The sequence below is a fragment of the Phaethon aethereus genome, assembly GCF_964289735.1.
Source record: "Phaethon aethereus genome assembly, chromosome: Z".
NCBI classification, from domain to species: domain Eukaryota; kingdom Metazoa; phylum Chordata; class Aves; order Phaethontiformes; family Phaethontidae; genus Phaethon; species Phaethon aethereus.
The window spans coordinates 21,425,267-21,442,666 of NC_138577.1; the positions used below are offsets into that span (position 1 = coordinate 21,425,267).

Below are 17,400 nucleotides of genomic sequence, written 5' to 3' on the forward strand. Positions count from 1 at the left end.
CTACTGAAGCAACTCTGAGAAAAGATACTACCTAGACCACAATGCTATCGTTCAGGACTCTCCTAAAATCAGCCCAATATTCTCCAGCATTTTTCATTGTAACATTGGACAGTTTTTCTAGAGTCTTGCAACACCGTCAAGCCTTCTTCCTCTTCTGTGTGATTTGGCCATTTAATACCAGCCTGACCACAAATAGGTCTGGGACACTCCTCAAGGCTTGCATATGAATAAATTTGTTAATGCATCTGTTACTGGTTGGTAGCCAGTCAAAAGTATGTATAACTGGTTTCTTATCAGATCACAAGAGCGAGTTTTGTTTTCTGAAGCTATTACAGTCCCTGGATCAATTTCAAAAGAAGGCAGGAAAAAAATCAGTGTCACCTTGCAATCTAGATACAAATCAGCAGAGTCTTGTGAAATTACTTACGTTGTTTTCTTGATTCCTGTTATTTTGAAGAAGTGTGATGACACAATTGTGGATGAAGAATGCAAGCGTCAGAACCCCTGTGAGCTGAGGGAACAGAATTCTAAACTCTAAGGAAGAAAAAAAAGTGTTAGTAACTTACTTTGAAACAAACAATGCCAAAATGCAGAGTACATACAGTGCCATGGAATCTACTGGTGAAAACATGAACCTCCATGTTGAAATGGGACACCTATTTTATCTTTGACTACAGGCAATGTAGATATTTATGCAGGGTATTTATGTACTTCCAATGTAGGAAGTACAAAATTAAGGCAGTGGTTACTATATAGCACACTCTCCAGCAAAGTTTCACGAGAGACCCCAACAATCAAAGATTATTAGGTTAATCTAGGATTTACACACACAAGCTTTTATGCTTCTCAACAGAACACATTTTTGCGGCAGCAATTACTTGCAGTCAGGCTGTATAACTATTGGTCCCTGAACAGGGAGATGGGGGGAATGGAATCATTTGCGCTGTAAGCATCTTTGGTTGTTAAGAAGTCACTTATGCTACCAGCGGAAAAATGACATCTGTTGATGTTTAAGAGGTTCTGCTTACAAACCAGGGCAGAGCAACTTCTTGTCTTATCATACACCTTGCAGCATCTATACAGAATTTATTTTTTTGTCTCCATGGGAACAGAATTACTCTGCTGCTTTTAATACTTGAAGGATTATGTTCAAAAGATTGTGTTTCCAAAGACTGTGTTTCTGGAAGCGCTGCAACTGGTCTAGGAATTCACAGTGTGTAAAGCACCATCCTTGCTGGTATTATATAAGGATAAATGTACTCTTTAGAGAGTTAACAGCAATTAGAGGTCCCTGAGCTAGCTCAGCTTCTGGAAAGCATCCAGCAATACAGCAAAACACTCATCAGAGGTTCACAAACCCTTACAGATCAAACCGCAGAGAGCTCCATGCAAACTTATTTAAACCAGATTTCTCTTAAGTGCTATGAAGTCAACAAGGTAAACACCCCAAGCAATTAATGAAGGGCTCATCCAGGTTGAGAAAATATGCCTGCCCTAGGGCTGGATTCACTGTATCTTCAATATCTAGCTAGCATGATGCATTACTGATGGAACTGAGGGTACAAGCGACTTTTGGGCTTGTTTTTCATCCAGTACTTTAATCTCAGTAATAAAAATCAAACTGACAGATTCAGAATCTCTTTCAGCACTGTGTTTATTCCATCACAACAAGAATCAGTAGTAGCTGGCTTTGTATGCATTAGCTACATGCTTTGTCTATATCCTAGCAGTACTAGTCACATTGCCAAAATAATCAAACTACCGGATGCACCACTTCTTAGTGACCTGCAGCACATGTCATACTAGAACTCACATTACACTAGGACTGCTTAATAGATCTTGGAGTTGAACTTCAAGATGCTTAAAACCTGATTTCTTAGACTTAGGCTGGTTTCCAGCTTATGTGGGTTTGTTAGTGAGCCATAGTCTGGGCAAATTTTCTCCTGCACTCCCAGGAAAAGTCCATAGATATGAGGCCATGTGAGCATTTAAGACTGTCTGCTGAGGCAGTTCAGGTTAAACTCATGTTTCCATGCTCCCAACAGAGCAAGACCAAATATTGTGGTCTATCTCCTGACTGAGCAGCACATGCTTATCATTTCTATTTACAGATAGCATTATGAATAATGCCATACAAAATAAATTAGGTCACTAATGCAGATGTTAATCATCCAGTGCTTTGAAATCCAAATTTTTACACTGGAGACAAAGTTTGTTAGTCCAAAAATTCTGCCTAAAAGTAAGTGCAGTGATGGAAGAAAGTAGATAGCATACATAGCACTGTTTCAGAGCTACCTATATCTATCTTTAAGTTTGTACTTATGCTGCACTAGTCAGGAGGATTCTTAGGGAATTATGGAGATAATCCAGTTCATCCTCAAAGCATCTGCTTTAGTCTTCCACACAGTCATACTCAGCAAAAATTGCCTGGCTTTGAAGACTCAGCCAGAAAGGACAATAATTTTTTTTTCTTGGTGACATGACCAAGCACAAGAAACTGTTTTACATAGCCTTTCACTTGTTTCTTGGCATTCAGACTTTGCAATAGAATTCTGAATGCCTGGCTGAGATGAGGAAGACATCACCTTCAGCAGTTAGGGAAAAATGAACAAAGAGATTTGATGATAGGTAGGGGCTGAGTAGTGGAGAAGGGTAATACTGGGTTTTGAGCAGACCTCTTTGTCAAACGTACGCGGAATACACTAGCTAAGCTGTTTATTCTGCTTATTGTGCCAGATCAATTTCAGTTCAACTAGAGAGACGGATCAACCAAAAGGGAGTGGTAAAAGACAACACAGAATAAGTAGCTGCAAGACTAATAAGTAACTGCAAACTGTGATGTGAACACACTTAAACCCGCTGAATTTCGTATCAGTAACTTTACTCAACTATCTATAGTTTACTCACTGAGTTGTTACTCTTGTTGCCACAGTGTGTTACCATGATTCCACATATCAGGTTAGGTTCTATTAGAATGATGGAACAACCCTGTTTTTCCTTTTTTTTTGATCTCTATCTTGCAACAGTAATTCAAAACCCATCCTAATGTTTTAAGTTATCCTTGTTTTCTTCTCCAGTTCTACTTCATTGGACCTAACAATAGGCCCATGTGTAAAACTGTTAGTACAGTGCTTACTGCGAGTGGGAAACTTAAAACGCACAAACCCACAAAAGGAACCCCAAGAAGGTGCATAACTCTAAATTTTGCCTTAAGTAAACAGGTTAACTTTTAAATAAAGACAAAATACTCTTGTTTCTAAGAACAGGAGTGCTACAACTCAATAGTACAGGACACAGCTCCTTGGAGCTAACTGGTCACACAATTCTGCCTATTGTAAAGGATGGGAAAAAAACAACTAAGACCTAACCCCAGATCTCTCATTCCAGGCCTCCTAAAACAAGAAACTGATCTCTTTAGACCATGTGTTCATGCAATACCATTGTTTATGATTGTGACATCTGACACAGTAACTTCTAACAGTAATTTGGAAAGAACAAACAGCCACTAAAACAACATTCAGGAAAACAAAAGAAACATACTGGAGAGCTAACAGGTGTTTACGAGAGAAGAGCTAAGATTATGGACTAAAACCTGAGATAGATTGGGAAAGCATAGGAAAATTGTACTTATAAATTATGTGAATGAGCTATTTCATTTAAGCAAGACAGTGCGTGGAGAACTTACAGCACCTTTACCAGTCAGCCTGTCTACCGTTTGTCATTTGTAACTGCTACTGAAATAGGCATGATCTGAAAATGGTGCAGCTAGAACTTGTTATACTATAGGCAAAACAGGGCTATGGCAAGCTTCTTGTCACATGATAAATTTTGGAGATACCTCTAATAAGCACTCCTCTTTACCAGTGCTGATACTGTCCGCTAATTAAGGAACCTCACTGGGAAAGGCATTCCTTGTCACTTTGTCACAAGGGTTCCTTCCTGACCCTCTACACGCAACACCAGACAGCATTTCCTCACTTTATTTGTATCACAGAGGTGTTAAAAGGTGAATGAGAAAGTCATTCATTAACTGCTTTAAAAAAACTTAAACCTTAAAAATCATAGATAGGCTTCATTACTGCATTTTAATTATCTTACCTGGTACAAAAAAATCATTCTCTGTAAACCAGTTGTATTCTAAGTGGATTCCCAGACGAACAGCTTTTACAGTAACCAGAAAAACTAGGTAGACAACTGAAACTGTACCTGGAAAAGGCAAGAGCCAAATAAACACCATGAGGCAGTAGAAAGTATTTGTGCTGTGTTTTATTCCTGCTCCATCCAACTAGTTACCAGTAGCCCAAACATTTAGGGTTAGCATTCATTCCTAAAAATACAGGCTAGGTCTAAATTTTCTTTTTCTTTATTTCATTTATAGGTCAGAGAGAAAGAATAATGCACTTGCACCCAATTCAAGCTTTCAACATGTTTAATATTCTCCAGACACTGCACTAGTGACAGTGGAAGAAGTAACCCTGTAATCCCTGGTGCTGGGCAGACAGGGAGGTCTCAAGGCAGTAACAGATCAGTTCAGGCTTCAGCTGTCAGGATTTTAATCCAACATGAGGCAAAGTCGGCCACAGTACTTCAGCTATTACAACATCCATTCAGTCGTTGACTTTTTGAACCAAATGGCCTAGTAAGACATGAAATTTTACTGCAATTGTGAACTTTACAGTGGGAGCTAGAAGCTGATAACAACATTTGCTCACTACTGATTTAAACCTTGTCTTGATCATAACTTTGGATAACCTTTATCATAACACTACATTTGCATTCCATCTCGTTGGTTCAGAGGCATTCAGCAATAGGGTGCACAGCTAGAGGACTACAGATAAGATCACAGATGGATATAAATATCTTGCTGTGTCTGCATGTGGGATGGAGAGCATATGATCTTGTCTCCTGTCATTTGAAAGATATAAGGGCAGAACAGTAACTACCTAGAAATTGAAGGAAACAGTGCAATGGTAATTAAGGCTACTGCAATGCAACCTCCCAGTCAATAATACTGCTAGTCACCAGAGAACTTACTATAAGTAAGTAAAGACAAAGAAACAGCATTTTTACAGTTTAGAGTATGGTTTCAGGTGAGATGTCATTTCATTCTAGCAGTATCTCCAGGGTTAAAAAATAAACTGAAGATATTATCGTTTGGTCTCACAGAGCATCATCAAAGAATTAGGAAGACAAAACGTTCTACACTTGAGGATCAGCATAACATATTCTGTAGTTTCCTAATGATTTAGGTTTCTGTAGGTGTAAAGATAAGTAAAAGTTCTGTATTAAGATTCATTTCACCATCTCAAAAATTGCTCTCCATTTTTTCTTGTTCTATAAACTTCAAAATTTACAAAAATTAAGGCAACTTTGAACACCTTCTGAATTACATAATAACCTACTGAAGTTATGAGAAATTTCATATGTTAATATGCAGGTTCTCAAATTAAAAAAAAGTTGACCACTAATGTGCTTATTTTAAAAACACATACAATTACGGCTAGATCTCCCTTGATAAAATATTTTCTTATCCCTAGTGTTATATCTAGTCTACATAAAAACCTTACTTTCTATGTAGAAGCACTAGCACTTACCCAAGTTACTGTGCTGTATTTTCATTTAGTGGTTTCAACAACAGCAGATCCAAGCTCTAATTGTCACATTGGAACAGAGGACAAGGTACACTAGACCTTCAATTCCCTGTCCTCACTTCCTTTATGATACATATCCATCTTTTTCAACCTGTTCTGTGATCACCATCTCCTTTTACCCTTTCTCTTCATCATGGGCTTCAATGTTATGCCCTCAGATCTCTCCTAATCCATAAACTGTGACCAACCCCAGCCATCATTCATGTGCTTTATCCACTCTACCAACTCCACATGCCTTGGTCTTCTATCTCAAGACTTGGAAGCAAGAAGTCACAATTATTGTCCTTGTAGCATAGAACAGGCCAAGGTACTGGGAGCTGGGGCGAAGCACAGCAGCAGGTTACACTGATTGATTGATGTGATTAATCAATCCACTGATTGGTAGCAAATGACTTCAGGTCAGAAACAATTAATCTTTGGAAGTAATTGCCTGTGTTGAAATGTTTACCAGATGAGGAAGGGTATGCCTGACTGTTTGTGCCAAGGTAGTATGCATCAAATGCTGCATAGCAGTATGTGCACCACCATCTGGGAAAATCTGTTGTAAATATAGTGGGACTTCTTTTACAGGATTACCAAGGGAGCAAAGAAAAAAAAATTAACTCCTTATTAATTGTAAGACTCAAGCAAAGCAGGATAGAAAGCCTGTGGGTGATTAACAAACCAACCAACAAACCACACTGAAGCACAATATGGGCTGCCCGCAAACTACCGGAACAGTGGCTGGAAAGCTGCCTGGCAGAAAAGGACCTGGGGGTGCTGGTTGACAGTCGGCTGAATATGAGCCAGCAGTGTGCCCAGGTGGCCAAGAAGGCCAACAGCATCCTGGCTTGCATCAGAAATAGTGTGGCCAGCTGGAGTAGGGAAGTGATCGTGCACTGGGGAGGTCACACCTTGAATCTTGTGTTCAGTTTTGGGCCCCTCACTACAAGAAGGACACTGAGTTGCTGGAGTGTGTCCAGAGAAGGACAACGAAGCTGGTGAGGGGTCTGGAGAACAACTCTTATGAGGAGCAGCTGAGGGAACTGGGATTGTTTAGTCTGGAGAAGAGGAGGCTGAAGGGAGACCTTGTCACTTTCTGTAACTACCTGAAAGGGGGTTGTGGTGAGGTGGGTGTTGGTCTATTCTCCCCAAGTAACTAGCAATAGAATGAGAGGAAATGGGCTCAAGTTGCGCCAGGGAGGTTTAGGCTGGGTATTAGGAAAAATTTGTTGACTGAAAGGGTTATCAAGCGCTGGAACAGGCTGCCTGGGGAAGTGGTTGAGTCACCATCCCTGGAAGTAGCGTAGATGTGGTGCCTAGGAATATGGTTTAGCGGTGGACTTGGCAGTGTTAGGTTTACAGTGGGACTCAATGATCTTAAACGTCTATTCCAACGCAAATGATTCTATTGTATGATTCTACTCATTGGAGCAGTTTTCACCATTTTATATACATTTTAGCCACAAAGAACCAATACTTTAATAGTATGTTACCTACCTAATACATTAAACTTCGCAAAGAAGGATGGAGACTTCAGATTTAGCAGGGGTAGAAGAACAGCAATCAGGTAAAACGGTACTGTTTGTGATTTGTTCCACCACTCTTCAAAGAGTTCAAAACCTGTATTGTTGCCAGAAGAGAAGATCACACTCCTGTTCTGTGGTGGGTGACCGCTAGCAGCACTTGGACAAATGACTGGAAGAAAGGAAAAGAAAAATATCACCAGATGAAAAGGGTTCATGAGCAAGATCCCATAATTTCTGGAGAGTGTTTTACCTATGGGGAATAGGACCACTCAAAAGCAATGTTTGACAACTCAGTTCCTAACTTCTACTTGTTGGTTTGGTTGGGGTTTTTTTCTTTTTTTTTTTTCTCTTTTCTTTTTTTTTTATTAATCAGGAGTTCAGCACTAAGATTTCATTGCCAAGTACCTTTCATTCTAAGATGACAAGTGCTATGGTTCTCTCAGCCTTGCACAACAAAGATGCTAATTTGTTTGAAGCCTGAGCTGTGGCATAGGATCAGCCTTCAAGGTCACACACCTGTAACTAGGTGTGTTCAGTGCCTACAGTCACCTGCTGGAATCAAGACACAGCAATTCACCTCTGCATCTGGCAGAGTATTTAGCATTGTAATCTGTCCCTGCACACTCCATTAAGATCCTATGAACCAAGACACAAGCGCATCTGTGTACAGAAGAGCCTGTATCACTGTAGGTTGCTCTGGGAACACACAAACTAAGGATGCCAGGAAAGCTACTATAACTACTGGCAGGTCTAAAACTCATGCACCGAATCAAAACATCCTGTCATCCTGGTGCCCTGCCAGGTGCCAAGTACATCACTGCTCCACAACACAACAGAAGCAATTTAAGATATGCACCCATAGCACTACCAAAAGGGAACATCACACTCCTGTTACATGGTGGCTGATCAATGGCAGCACCTGAACAAGTAACTGGAACAAAAAGATCCCTTGATAAAAACGTGTTTATTTGATTTTTGTTAATATCAGCATTTCTTTCTAACACATGCCTACAAAGTTATGTGTTGAAATATGAACCTGTCTTACTGTTCTCATAATGCCTTACTTTAAATTTTGGCATCCCACAACACTTGATTGCCTTCATGCCTGCTGTTACAAAGGCAACGGTGTGAAAAGTCTTCTGTCAAATTTCTTGAGAGACCATTATATTATTTTACTTCCAGCTTTCTTATTGCTTTCTCTCCATTGCTTATAAGAGGAATGTTTCACAGACCTTGAAAAATGCTTTTGTTCTTACTGATCTCCTTGGTAGCCTTGAATGCCCTGCCAAGAGTCATTTAAGCATCTGGCAGCCCTTAATTCTCTGAAGCAGCTGCTTCAAATCTTCCAGTTGCCGGAGGATGCTGTGGAATATTGTTGTCTACTTTGTCTCCAAGTTATACTCCCTGCTGCATAAGAATAGGACAGAACAGCAGAAGCAGAGGGAGAGCACAAGGTTGCTGCAGCAGCTATTGGTGCCTTGCTGGTAAGGACTGTAGGAGAAACAGGATTCAACACCAGCTCAAATACACATCAGCTGGTTTTCAGAAGTATTTCTCAACTCCTTTGCCTGACTCCAACAGCTGCTCTCCAGAAACACGGCTGCAGCTAGTGTGACACACAGCTGTCTGGCTGGTACTGAAATGTTTCCTCACTCCTATAAGCACCCAGGATAGAGAAAATTTTCTGCTTCATAACAAAGTACTACATGTTCAGCTACTGTGTACAGGTGGAAAGATCAGAAGCCAACAATGCCTAGCTGCTGCCTTCATTCTACATTAGTCTGCCTACTTAAGAACACTCAACAGACCGATCTTCACACTTGACTGCAGTTTCTTGTGTTCGTTGTGCAAATGTCAGACTCTTCACAAAAGGCAAGCAGTCGCTCAGCTTATGTAGCCTGACACTTGTTTCTTCCTACGCTCAGCATCACTAAAGCTGTTCCTATTTTTTTCAAATAAGAACATTGCTGCAGAGGTGGTCAGGAGCGAAGATGCACCAGCCAAGATTTTAAACAGTAAACAGATCTGATGTGCCTCAATTTTAGGGTGTGAAAGTTAAAATTACTTAAGACAATTCCTCATTGTGCAACTACTGTTAAGAGGTCTAACATTCACGGTTTTAAGGAGGATCTATTTTGGTATACACAAACTCATAATTTGCTTTTTAATCATTATTCCCATCGTCACTTTCTTTCACTTTCTTCCCCCCCCCCCCCCCAATTACTAAGCTTTCCAACTGTGTGGTTATTTGTGGAAGTACAAATCCCAGATAGAAAATTACATTAAAAAAAAAAAAAAAAGGTAGTTAGAACTGAGGATATACACTTTATGACTGGAATGTGGTTAGGCATGGAAATATGATTTGTCTTTAAACCCCCACCCCAGACCAGGAAACACTATACCAGTAAGTGCTTCTTACCTTTGTTACTTCCATTTGTGCCAGGAACAATCTCGGTTACATTAATGTCATGAACAAAGTCTGAAAAGAAGAAAATCTTGCTATCAATGTCCCAAACCTGCTATTAGGCTTTTATCTGTTGACTCGATAAAAATTAAGTAAGGAAATACTTTGGCAAATTGTATCAGAGGCATATACAGTACATTGCACTCTCCCAACCCCAAGTGGATATTAAAAAAACTTTCTTTTAGAAGTGTTTTAAAGTAGCCCCCCACTGCACTACTTTCTTCTAAGCAGCCCTGCCCGTTTAAGAAGTTCCCAAGCCCCCCCTCCCAGCTGCTCACTCCTGTTCCCCCAGCACACCTCGGCTTGTCCCAGCTCCTCGGTCTGCAGTGTTGTACAGTAGGTTAGTCAGGCGATGCACCTTAAAACCAGCCTCTTTTGGGACAGAAAAAAAGGGCATGCAACCATACCCTTAGTTGAGATGCTATTATATGGAAAAAGCTTCCCCTACTCATTTGTCTAACCTTTTTTTTCAGAAGAGGCTCTGTGGGATGCTTTTGTATTTTAGAGGAGGTAATCTCTGGAAAAAGGTTTATGTCTCTCTGTCTACAGTCATCTCTAGTAGTATTTTGTTTCCACTACACTCCTGTGTTACTTTACTGCTCTGCCACACCACATATTTCCAAGTTTCTGCAATTTCACCAGTATGAGAGTACTGCATAGCAATTTCCTTAAATTTATGTACATATACACACAGAAAATGCCCATCAGCTTGGAAATTTAATTAGTCTGTCTCTGGTTAAAATTTATTTCTGCTGCATGTGGGTATATTATGCACGCAGAACATCAACTGGGGCAATAGGCCTCAGATTTTTTAAACGCAATTAACAGCAGCTTGTTTCTCATAAAGAAAGCAAAATGTCTTGTGGGAAGAAAACTCTTTTTTGTTTCTTCATTTTGATTTATGACACCCTGAATTACAACTGAGTTTCTCACACTTACTGATGAGCTCAGTGTATACAACAATCAGAGGATTAAACTAAAATCACTCATCACCTCCTCACTTCGTCACTGTTTTGTGTTTCTACTTAAAAAAAAGTACCTAGTGTGAAGCCATCAAAAGAACTGATAGCTCTTACAGAATTAGAGCACTTTAAAATTAGTTATAGATGGATAGCCAATTTATGTTTTCTCTGTACTTAAAAAGTGTTTTAGGAGTAGCAATTCCATTTGTGGATTTATTTGTTTCATAAAACAAAAACAGAAAAAAAGCTGTTAAAAAAAAAGACAGGATATCATACTCGGCTTGCAGTTCTTGCATTCTTTGTGTACTACTAATTTCTAGACCATCCTCCCTTAGAAAATCAATTTGTTCCCACCTAAATTTTGTGTGCAGATTTTAAAAAAGTAATCTGAATGCACTAGAATTAAATACAGTAGCCTGCTTAGAGTAACACACGGCTGGAAGATGTCATTGTGTCAAACCTACATCCTATTACCCATTTTATAATTCAGTAATTAAGTAGCCACAATGAAATTTAAGACAAGGATCCAATGATTAAAGTTATCACAGTGCAAACAACTGAAATAAGAACCCCAAACAAATACAGGTAAGTGATAAAATGACATGCCAATCTCAGGGAAAAGCAGGACTTTCTTCCTAGAAAAGGAACGGTTTTGATCATCTTGAATTTTTCTTATTAGAATTGGGGTTATTTGGTTTAGGATAACTTTGGATTAAAGTGCTAACCTCATTTAAAAAAAAAAAAAAAAGTCTAAAATTAAATGGCCTGAGCAACTTATGAATTAGGTCAGCTGTAAAATATACCAGTCATTAACCAATAAAGTAAAGTATGTCCTTCAGGGACGGTGGGAACTCTAATTAAACATTGTTTAAGAGGTATAAGTGTCTGTGCTGTTATTTGCCTCAGAGCTTTGTTAATTACCTTCAAAACAGAAACTCTTAAACCTTAGTCGTGCTATTCAACGCTATGAGTCAGGTTTTCAAAGCTCTCAATTCCATCATTTATTCCCACAACTCTACATACCTAATTGATTGTATCCACAAAAGCTTGTGTGTCTGTGCACGTACAAGGGTGTAAACAACCAATATGTTTTCTTTTGTAGCAATGCCAGACTAAGAATTGCTCTTCCACTGTGCTACAGTTCATCGTTCCTTCAGGGACGCTTGTAAACACTTTCTACATGGCAGCACTCTAAGTGTGTTTGTTGAAATCTAGAATGAAACTCGATTTTTTTTCATTAACCTGGATCATTTCAACAGCCTAGGGTGTTATACGGCTGTTCAAATAGTTACACTCATGCAAATAAGAGCAAGTGAAAATATGAAGTGGAAACAAGCAACCAGTTTTGGGTTGTTTAAACTACACCAAGAAAACTCATTACTGACATGCAAATCAGAAAATTGGTACTTTGTCTCTCAAAAGTGTGGTTTTAATGAAAGATTGAGAAACTGCCTTTGAAAACACACATGACTCTGCCTATAACTCCACTCACTTGACTTTTCACACAAAGTAACAGAAAAATCAAGATTAAGTAAAATGGACAATCCTTTTTCAGTATAAACCAAAGTCTTGATCTTTCCACAAGACACCTGTAAAAGTTAACCAAAAATATATACTTACTGTATATAAACTTTCCTGTGTTGAACAGAAAGTTGGACATAAGCACCCAATAAACAACCATGGCTCCAACAAGCGATACCATAGAAAATAAAAGGCTTGACCATTGACCAAAGGATCCAAAGTAATACTTGCAAACGTCTGGGAATTCCCAGTTTGAGGTATCTATTAAAGCTAGAGATACAAAAACCAGGAACATAACAAAATGTTATATTAGAGTCAACAGAACTCTTCATGACAGGATGTGTTTTTGTGTCATAATACTCTTACAAAAATTCACAGTGCTTCCAAGGGCTAAGACGACTGCTGTTAACTTTAAAGTATAACATTCATTAGGCGTGTGACTGAAGGAACCTGAAGAAGTAAGAGGCTTTTATTGTGGCCATACCACTGCTTCGGGTAATTCCACAAGCACTGGAATAAGATATGGTAGAAAAAATCAAGCCATGCATTTGCAGCTAAAGCCTTTTGCAGGAGTTATGGCAAAGTAGGCCAGACCATGACCTAGTCCTCAAAATGAGTTGTCACAAACTGGAGGTCTTAACTGCCTTTAGTTGAGTAAGTGAGGGGCTAGTTTATGCATAAAAACATTAACTACAAGAGCCGCAAGATGAGTTTTGAACAACAGAAGTACGTTCTAAGTAGAACCACTGTCAGTGAGGCAATTGTCCATAAACTGCTTCAAACACAAAATGTACACAATTTTTAGGGTAGTGCAGGCATGCAAGCTACATCTACAAGTGGATGCAGCTACAGCCCATGCTGTTCCACTGTGAAATGCAATCAGAAATACATGTAAAGAACTGGACAGCGCTTATGGAGAAGAACAGGAGCCTCTAACTCCGTAAGTCCTCAAACACGTGAACATCTGAGACCTTGCTTGCTAACAGTTTGGGTTTGGCTGTAATACTTACTTAGGTGCCAAGAAACTGAAGGATAATCTAATAAGCGAAGACAGACATTTAGCTTACAGAACTTAGATCCAGTCTACAAAATTAGGGAGACATTCAAAGGAACAGCTTTTATTTGTAGGTCGAGTCTAACATATAGCAAAGATACAGACAAACTAAGAATCTATTAGATCTCTGCATTTCACACTTAATGGAAACATTTGTGTTATGAAGCTTTGTTTTTCTTACGTATCATTTTCCGTGATTTCACAACTCTGTAGCAGCAATAGAGAGTCAAAATGCCCATCAGTAAGATGAGAATTATTCCAGAAGTAAAGCCTGCCTGTTAAGAGGGAGAAAAACAGTCTACTTTATTTATCAATAACACTACAGAAAAATTAAGAGCAAGCCATGTTACCAAAAACATTTTCATACGCATGCATTTTTCATACTTTTACCTGTTTTATTCCCCATGGGATACTTAATATAGATGTACCCATCATTGTATTCCATATCATAAATCTAGGAAGAAAAGAAAAAAGCCAGTGAATAATTTAAAAAGCACTCTTAGTTCATACTATCCTCTTAGCTACAATACTTATGCATACAATATAGAACATTCAATAATAATGCATTTTCTGGCTAATATATGGCAAGGTGCTTAACATACATTGTCACTATACTGGAGTTTTTACCATAGCCATCTGTGCAACTGTCAACTTTAAAAGCAGTTCCTAATGGACTGTACACGTAGATTTCTTCAGGAGCTGGAAGAACATGATCAGGAGCAATCTAATAAATGGATAAAAACCAAGACTTATCAGTAACATCAAAGTAACTTGTCTCAAATACAGCCAACTGTTGTAAATCACAATTTTTTCCCATGAAAAGTGTATTAAAAAAAAAGTTGGACTACATTCATTTTCTCCCTATGAAAAAAAAAAAGCTGTTGATAGGATTTTTAGCTAGATAGCAGAAAAATTTCTTCTGCAAAATGCCTGTAACATACTATGCATAGATCATGCTAGTTCAATCACTGCAGCTGACCACTGCTTAAATCCTCTCATAGATGAGAGAAATGAGTACACACATCCAAGCAGCCTGGACCACTGTTACAAAATTCAAGCTGTTTGTATGTTTTCTCTTCTCTTTGGATGGTGAAGGCATTGTACAAGAAGTCAATCTCAACTTGTGATAACACAAGACCTTGTTAAGGCATTCAGCTACTAGATATTTACTTCAAAGCAAGCTGCAGAGCAATTCTCCCGCTACTTTTATTTGTGCTTCTTTTATAAACCTAGGCTGGGGAAGACCCAACATGCCAGAGACCTCTCAGTTACTCTGACCCTGTCTTTGCCTTACCAATGCCCTGTCTGCAGGAGACGTGAGTCTACTATAGTAATGAATCCGCTTATTCATTGCTGAAGCTTCATCAGTGACTCTCTGCATGTCATCGTTCACACTGACTATGTTGGTAGGCTCCACATGAAATGGTCTAAAGGAGGGGAAAAAAGAAAGAAAAACAAAACCTTTAAAACCTAGAACATAAGAGGTAATATACAACTCTGAGAACAGCTCAGTATCACTCATGATGAGTCTGTCATTCACTCACAGAAAGCAAATGCAAAAATATCACCGCCATGAGGGACGCTACCACCCATGAAAGAACCATGTGTTTGTATCACCCATATTACAATGGCCTCTTGCCCAGATTCTGTGGGGCAACCTAACATCAAAATTCAGACCTAATATCCAGTCTATTAGTTCTCAACAATGAGTCACACCAGAACTACATGTTAATAAGCTTGGCCAAGCTTATTAGTGCTTATAACCGGTGTTGCCCGAACTAGTGATGAGGAACAGAGGTAGAAACAGAAAGCATGAGAATGCAGAAGCAGAAAGAAGACAGAGAAAAATACAGGAATGAGAGGTCATAACAAGGACCACGTATGAAAAGGCTAGGAACTACTAATCTAGCCAAAAACACTGCATGAAATTGTGTTCCATGGGGAAGGAATCAAGCCCAAATAAGTCCATGTCCTCATACTATTTTTAAGCCAATGCAACCAGGAATGGAATTTGTCACAGAACATCGAGCAACAGATGTCCATTTGCAATTCTGAACTATTGCAATTCACAACTTCAACAGATTTAATGAGGGTAATCACGGAGAACAGGACTGTCAGCAGCAGAAGTCCTACATCTCTCATGCAGAGATGTATAAAATACAGGTGGTCTCCCTTCCCTTTTTTCCTAGCTGAGTTAGACTGCAGGATGGTCACAGCCACTAAGCAACCACACCACACACCCCTTGTTTTATCTGCACACATGTAGGAACAGAGCAGAGTGAAAGCTGTTCCTAAAGTTACAACACAACATAAATCTAGCTTCATGCAAGAGATATTCAACCTAATCAAGATACTGTAGATTTTTATTTTTAAATCAAGTATAATTTACTTCCATATAGGCATATTATACTATTGCCTAAATGTGACATTCAGTCTTAGCACTGACAGCCTAATTTCTCAAAAAAGAGAGGGGGTATTGGTGACCTGGAAGCCTTGATACAGGGTTTTGCCCTTTTTTTTTCCTCCCCCTTTCACCAGTGTTTTTAATTTCTAAAGCATTCTCAACAGCTTTCTAATCTTCTTCTTCAACGTTGATGTTTAAATCACTCAGAAACAAGAACCATCCCAAAACCAGAACCCACAGAAGTACCAATCACAACAATTTTCAGGCAGAAATTAGGTCAGCAATAAATCCATGACATTTTTTCTGTAATGTGAGCAAAGCCTATTTGAATTGACAGTTTTTCAATACCCATTTCTGTCTCAGATTACAAAGGAACTTGGTCAACCCCTCCTGCCCCAGCTCTCAATACCGTGACAAAGGTCCCATTCTCTTTCCCAGTGAATCATTAAGCATTTGCACCATGGCACCACCTTCTATCTGGAAGACAAAGAATACAGCTCTGAAGCTGGTTGTTGTATCTTTGGAAGAGATGAAGGTACGTCCTTATTCCTGTGTGCTTAAGGGGACACCGCAGGTTAAAGTATTTATGGGAATAACAAAGACTGACTGACAAAAGTTGAAAACAGAAAAAAGTAACTTCCTTTTCTCCACATTAATTCTTGCCTTCATCTTAGATTTCATTAATTCTTACATCTTCTTTCATGTTAAAAATGGCTTAGACTTGCTAAGCTCTTTCCCACTTACTGAAATGAAAGTGAACACACTTTCAATTTTTAAAACATTCTCAATCAACTCTTTTTTTCCAAGTCTATGACATGATGTGGGAAATCCCCATTTTGTATGTGGGCTTCTGTGCTGTTCTTATAAACAATTAAAAGAGATACCGCAATTAAACAAGAATAAATTTTAAGCAATAGATTCATTACACAAGTCAGAGGCACACAGGGCTAACTAATTCCATAAGTACGTAACATACAATACTCATGGACTGTCAGCTCTAAAGGACTTCACTTGTTTTAGCTTAAAATTTATTAGGCTGATCCAGTCATTGGACGCTTCTAACAAGTATTTCATTAGAAGACCTTAAAATAAAGACTAATTATGAAAACAGGACATGTAATATGTTTAAATGCCTCCCCACCCCCAGCCAATTCTCTGCTGTTTTCTTTTTGGATCCTGACACACTTTATATTCAGAACATGAAAAGTATGTGTTTTGCTAGTTATACGGCAGCTGCATAGTGTGAAGAGTTTCATGAGGACTACCTCTTTTCCCATCTCCAGTTAGTATTATTAGTACATCCTCATAAACTTCCATTGCTACTGTGCAAAAACTACACTGAGACAAATTTTGCTTCAAAGTGAGCAGATCTGTGGCAAAGATTTCCTTCAAAATGGTGTTCAACAACTGCTGACATGGGCATCAGAGAAAACTCTTCCAGACTGGAAGACAGTAGGAGATCATTTTTTAAAGTAATTCAAGTTAAAGCCATGGATTATTTTAAAATTAAGATAACAGAAAACGTGAATACAACATCCTATTTTATGGGGAAAGCAGTATTATTGGTCAATGACCAAACAAATAGCAAGAAAAAATTTCACATGTAGCAAAAATGTATCTGTTTGTAGCTAAGAAATTCTTTAGAGGAAGATACTTCATTTTCTTCAGTATTATGAACAGAGTATGGATTGAACATGCAATTTATGGTCCAGCACAAAACAGAAGGGTACGATCCAGAATCTAATCTACCAGTGCGAAAAAAAAAATTAAACAACCCCAAGGAAATTCTATATATCTGTTGCTGCTGCTTCCTGCCTGGAGAAGTGCACATGTTTA

General features: G+C 38.8%; 1 protein-coding gene across 1 annotated transcript in view; it reads right to left on the reverse strand.

The window, feature by feature from the left end:
* SLC38A9 (solute carrier family 38 member 9) overlaps positions 1 to 14,526 on the reverse strand; it is a 32,003-nt gene extending 17,477 nt beyond the window's left edge. Inside the window, exons 1-9 of the mRNA XM_082013367.1 lie at positions 14,455 to 14,526; positions 13,763 to 13,884; positions 13,551 to 13,614; positions 13,342 to 13,435; positions 12,206 to 12,376; positions 9,579 to 9,638; positions 7,131 to 7,328; positions 4,099 to 4,206; positions 428 to 534 (exon numbers count right to left, since the gene is read on the reverse strand). Of these exons, the coding sequence (XP_081869493.1) occupies positions 428 to 534; positions 4,099 to 4,206; positions 7,131 to 7,328; positions 9,579 to 9,638; positions 12,206 to 12,376; positions 13,342 to 13,435; positions 13,551 to 13,614; positions 13,763 to 13,884; positions 14,455 to 14,511 (981 nt within the window). The 5' untranslated portion in view covers positions 14,512 to 14,526. The remainder of the gene's footprint in view (positions 1 to 427; positions 535 to 4,098; positions 4,207 to 7,130; positions 7,329 to 9,578; positions 9,639 to 12,205; positions 12,377 to 13,341; positions 13,436 to 13,550; positions 13,615 to 13,762; positions 13,885 to 14,454) is intronic.
* Positions 14,527 to 17,400: the final 2,874 nt, after the last annotated feature.